Raw genomic sequence first — 5,109 nt, forward strand, 5'->3', positions numbered from 1 at the left:
TAAGGCCGAGAACTTTTGGATCAACCACCAAATTGACACCACAATTACAAGGCATATTTCTAGACACGCCTACTATCCAAGCTACTTCAGTTGACATTTTCAACGTATAAAATATAGATATCTGCAGTCAGACACTTTTTATTTATCCACATATATTTATTATTAGGCAAGAGGCAGAGATTGCTTATATGGCACCTTCCACTCAAAAACATAAAACGAGAGTAAAACACAATGACAAAATTCATACATAACAAGAGTTCCTCGAACGCATACCTTCGCCAAATGATGTTACTGTAACCCTTGCGGTTGACGAATTATACAATTTTAATCATTGATTTTGTAAATAAGAGCCTCATTTGCATGGTTTATATCAGTTGATCATATTCTCCACCCAATGACGGCCTTATCTTAACGAAAAGGCTATTATAGCACTTCCTCATAAATTATGCAAATTATGTTTATTGATGTGTTCACCTTCACTTAACTTCCAAATGTGGCAAGTATGAAATTCCCAGCAGTTACAACTATGATATTATAAACAATTGTCATTTATTATGCAAATTAGGTCCTCATTTACATAATCTATATCCTCAGATGTTTTCTCGTTATCAAGAAAATTTTTCAACAAATGCTCCTGCAGTTCCAGAACAAGGCGCTAGGGGACCCAAACTCATGCCACTTCTTCCCTTTCCTAAGATCTATCTGCCATTAAAAATTCGTGACCCTACCATGTCCAGATCATGAGATATCAAAACTTCTGTTGCAGTACTTAGGAAAGCCGCCAGGGGGCCCAAAATCTAATCATTTCTAGGTGTCATAAAGACCTACCCACGTACCAAGATTCATTCCAATCCATCCACTGCTTCTCGAGTTATTATGCTAAACCACACACACACACACACAAACAAACACACACACACACACACACACACACACACACACACACAGACAAACGCTACTGAAAACATAACCTTCTTGGCGAAGATAATTACAAAGTGGGTAAAAGAAAAATGAGTATAAACAAGCCAGGTTGGTGATCTATCACTTACGAGAATCTGCCGTACAGTAAATAAAGTTTTGAACTACATCAAAGACATTTCTTTTTGTTACATATGAAAGTGATGTGGACCCTTGAAGCAGAAAGGGACATACAGAACTGTCATTGAGATGCTGTAGCTCTACTATGTTGGAAATAGATGATAACACAGATATACATATACATATACATGAAAAAAGATAATATTTGACACCTTAAGTTGTCTGGCAAAGCTTTTGTTAAACAGTTGTACCAAACAACAGTTCTGAAATCCTACATTAAATGACACGCCACATGAAGAGCATCAATATGAAGTCAAAATAAGCTACCTCCATTTGATGATTATACAGTATTGTCACTTGTACCCAGTACCCAAAATTCATATTGAACAATCTAGCCCATATAACCAATATCTGAACACTTCTCTAGTTAGCTGGAGGAGGTCCCCGCTTCACAAGAATATCTTCCTCACTGATACATTCAAATTGACTCATTCTGGTGTAAGTTTGTAACAGACAAAGCCCCTACGCGCCTTACTTGTCAGCATTACAAGATTAATGATTTTGTGAATAGCCGGGTGTGATCAGATTTAGTGCAGCAAATGCAATTATCGTGGCCTGATTTTCATAGACACAGACATGAGGGAGTAATGCTTTCCTTTCCAGGTCTTCCACACCACACCTTCCCATGCTTCACATGACTTCCTACATTTGCCCAAGTAGCGCCCATTGAGGAAGGAATGGCTGCAGTTGTTAAACCACCAGCCACCCTTTCCGTTAACCTGAGAACACTCGCCGTAACCCCACTTATCGTTGTCCCTGTCCACAGTGGAGAACTTCATCCCGTTGTTAACACTCATGGAGTCCCCCGCTGTGCCTGAATACCCGGAAACGGTCAGCCGGTACTGGTCCGACTCACCGGACACCCTGAAGGGGAACATCAAATCATCACCACGTAATGCTGACCTGTTTGTAAAACAAACTAGAGTTCGGTGATCTCATACCTCCATGAAATACTTTTAATGTAAATTTGGTGTGTCATTTTGATTTTGTTGTTTTGTCTTTTTGATGATGAAAATGTCTTTTGATTTGGTATAATCTATTTTAAGTTATGGTCTTCTCTACTAAAATCAGATGTATGTGTGAAAGTCCTCGCCTTAGGCAACGTTATTTTTGCTGATGCAAATGACAACATTTCCCTAAGTTATGCGTAATGACTTTAATGACTAACAGAAGTACTACTAGTTTTAAAGAGAGGCTTTTCTGCGCACTTCATGTATTTCCGGATTCCAAGTGACGTCTTAACAATGTTTTTTTTTTCTAAAGAAGTCTCACTAGAAGGAGGAGTACCAACCTAAATGTGTTGTAGTCCGCGTAGCGTGTCTGATTTTCCCAGTCCATCAGCTCAACCCGGAGCGTATAGCTCATCAAAGCAGTCAGCCGGTGGATGTTCTCGTTCCCAAGCCAGTACTCCGTGTTTTTGTTCCCAAAACCGTGTTTGTACTCCTCCCAGTTCTTTCGGAAGTCAACCGACCCGTCCAGTCGACGTTGGATCACAGTCCAGCCGCCCAGGCCTGTGCACAAAAAATCATCATTACTTTGTAGGCCATGAAAGAGTTTTTACATGAAAACACCGTAGAAGGTGTTCGTTTTCAGAACGAGATTGATTGAATCGGGATGTCCATTAAAATAAGAGACCTGGTGTGGCTTTTGTATTTCTATGTTTTAGTTTTGTGTAGGTTGTACCCGGGTACTCGGGCATGAGAGTGGGACCAGTATCTTGCCTGGGCCCGTGGAGTGCACAACACACTTTGTGTGATGCCGTTTGAGGAACTAAAACCTTAACTTTTACCATTGCCAATAGAGAGCCAGCCAAACAACTTCAGTGCGCTAAAGGTAACACATTTAACAATGTATATTCACAACAAACCTATGTATATTAATGGTATCGATGTGCCTCAAAATAATATCTACCTGCTGTATCCATGTCACAGTAGACCGTTACACCGGACAGGGGAGAGCCAAGTGTGTAGACTCCACTGGTCGTGTACCCAGCGGCTTTATATGCAGCACAGTCTGCCTCTGGGAAACGGCAAGTAGCAGGGGACGGAGTCACATTTTTGATAGACGGGTTACGTCTACAGTGTGTGTATGTCTGTGTGTGTCTGTGTGTGTGTGTGTGTGTGTTTGTGTGTGTGTGTGTGTGTGCGTGTGTGCGTGTGTCGTTTATTTGTTATGTGTATTTTTGTGTGTATGTATGTGTGTGTGTGTTGTTTGTGTGTGTGTGTGTGTGTTTTGTTCGTGAGTTGTTTGCGTGTGTGTGTGCGCGCGCGCGCGCGTGTGTGTGTGTGCGCGCGCGCACGTGTGTTGTGTATGTATGTGTGCACGTATATGCACGTGTGTGCGATGTGACGTTGATATCAGCGACAGCACAATTTTGGGGTTTTGCTCGAAGTGTGTGTAAGCTTCTGCTTGATTGCATTGATTATAGGTGAAGTCAAGAGAAATATGGCATACCCAATATAGAGAGTGCTGTGTTGTTACCTTGTGCACCTCCATATGACTCCGCGGTAGTGGTTAAGGCTGCTGTCAGCGCCTCTGTGGAGAGAGTCGGCCTGTCATGGTCACTGCAACGCTGGTGTTCGAGGCAGACATCAGTTCCTGAAATAATAAGTGACAATAAAACGAATTAGTAAAACTCCTATCACAAAGTAATCGATAAATGGTACAGAGTTCCTGAAACATAAGAATAAATAAAAACAAAATAATTAGGCCACGCCGTCTTAATTTTATGGATGACGTCCTCTGAAGACCCCCGAATTAGTGAGCGCGGGCGAATAAAAAAAAATTCCGGCCAAAAATAAAAATGCTATAAAACCATAGGAATATAAAGCTGGTATTGTGAATTTCCGGCAGTACATAGCGACGTATATGACAAGCCGGCACATGCTGGCTTTTTGCGGAATTTATTAATCCCCACTGTACGTATGTTCTGGGTTCTTGAGTTGTGGAGCTTCAGTAGCCTGGGTGCCCGACTTCATATTGTCGCTAACTACCATGGACTATCAAGGCCTAGAGCCAGGCCAGAGCCTCGGTGGACGTGATCTTTTTTCTTTTTCTCTTTTTTTTTTTGAGAACGGGCAAAATTCAATGCGCGCTCGGATGTCATCCATAAAATTAAGTCAGTGTGGCCTTAGTAAAAATCATACAATTGCCGATAAATGTGTACTATGTAATGGTAATATAGTCAAGTACATGCTAGTACCGGCAGAGTTATCAACCGAGGATTGAGGTGTTCAAAAACTCATCTTTTCTAGAACTTTCGAAGAGTGGAACTCGCTGTCACCAAGTACAGTAGGGGCATTATCAGTAGCTGCGCCGCGTGCCTGTGAAGCTGGTGTGTTACGCCGAAAGGCGGTTATACCGACCATACAAAGGCAGATACAGAAGCTAGTGTGCCACGCCGGAAGGCGGTTATATCGGCAATACAGATACAGAAGCTTGTTTGTTACGCCAAAGGGTGGTTATACCGGCTATACAGATACAGAGGCTTATGTGTTACGCCAAAGGGTGGTTATACCGGCTATACAGATACAGAGGCTGGTGTGTTACGCCGAAGGGCGGTTATACCGGCTATACAGATACAGAGGCTTGTGTGTTACGTCAAAGGGCAGTTATACCGGCTATACAGATACAGAAGCTTGTGTGTTACGCCAAAGGGCGGTTATACCGGCTATACCGATACAGATACTATTAGTACCTAGCCTAAGGACACACTACTTACGCTCCAGCTTGGTTACTCGTCGTGAAAGCGTCATCACCTCCTGAGAGAGAATGCTCAGGTTAACTGTATTCAGAAAAAGAAAAGAGAAGGATATTGAGCTTGCTGTGTCATGTATGAATATTGCAAAATCGGAGTGAACTTGAAAAAAATAATAAATTCGGAGAGTTATTAGAATATGTAGAGTTTATGTAAATGTTTTGCGTGATTTGTCTCATTGATTATGGAAAGATCATGATTACCATAATCATGGTTTTGCAAACTTAAATTACAATATTTTGCTTATGAAATTC

General features: G+C 41.7%; 1 protein-coding gene across 1 annotated transcript; it reads right to left on the reverse strand.

Moving 5' to 3' along the window:
* Nucleotides 1-1,643: 1,643 nt before the first annotated feature.
* Nucleotides 1,644-4,853, reverse strand: LOC109470379 (fibrinogen-like protein 1). The gene is made up of 5 exons (XM_019769314.1): nt 4,820-4,853; nt 3,580-3,696; nt 3,010-3,117; nt 2,390-2,609; nt 1,644-1,962 (listed from the first exon to the last, which is right to left on the reverse strand). The coding sequence occupies exons 1-5, from the start codon at nt 4,851-4,853 to the stop codon at nt 1,644-1,646; spliced, it is 798 nt and encodes a 265-aa protein (XP_019624873.1).
* Nucleotides 4,854-5,109: the final 256 nt, after the last annotated feature.

Source organism: Branchiostoma belcheri, unplaced genomic scaffold, assembly GCF_001625305.1.
Source record: "Branchiostoma belcheri isolate BF01 breed outbred unplaced genomic scaffold, Haploidv18h27 scaffold221, whole genome shotgun sequence".
NCBI lineage: Eukaryota > Metazoa > Chordata > Leptocardii > Amphioxiformes > Branchiostomatidae > Branchiostoma > Branchiostoma belcheri.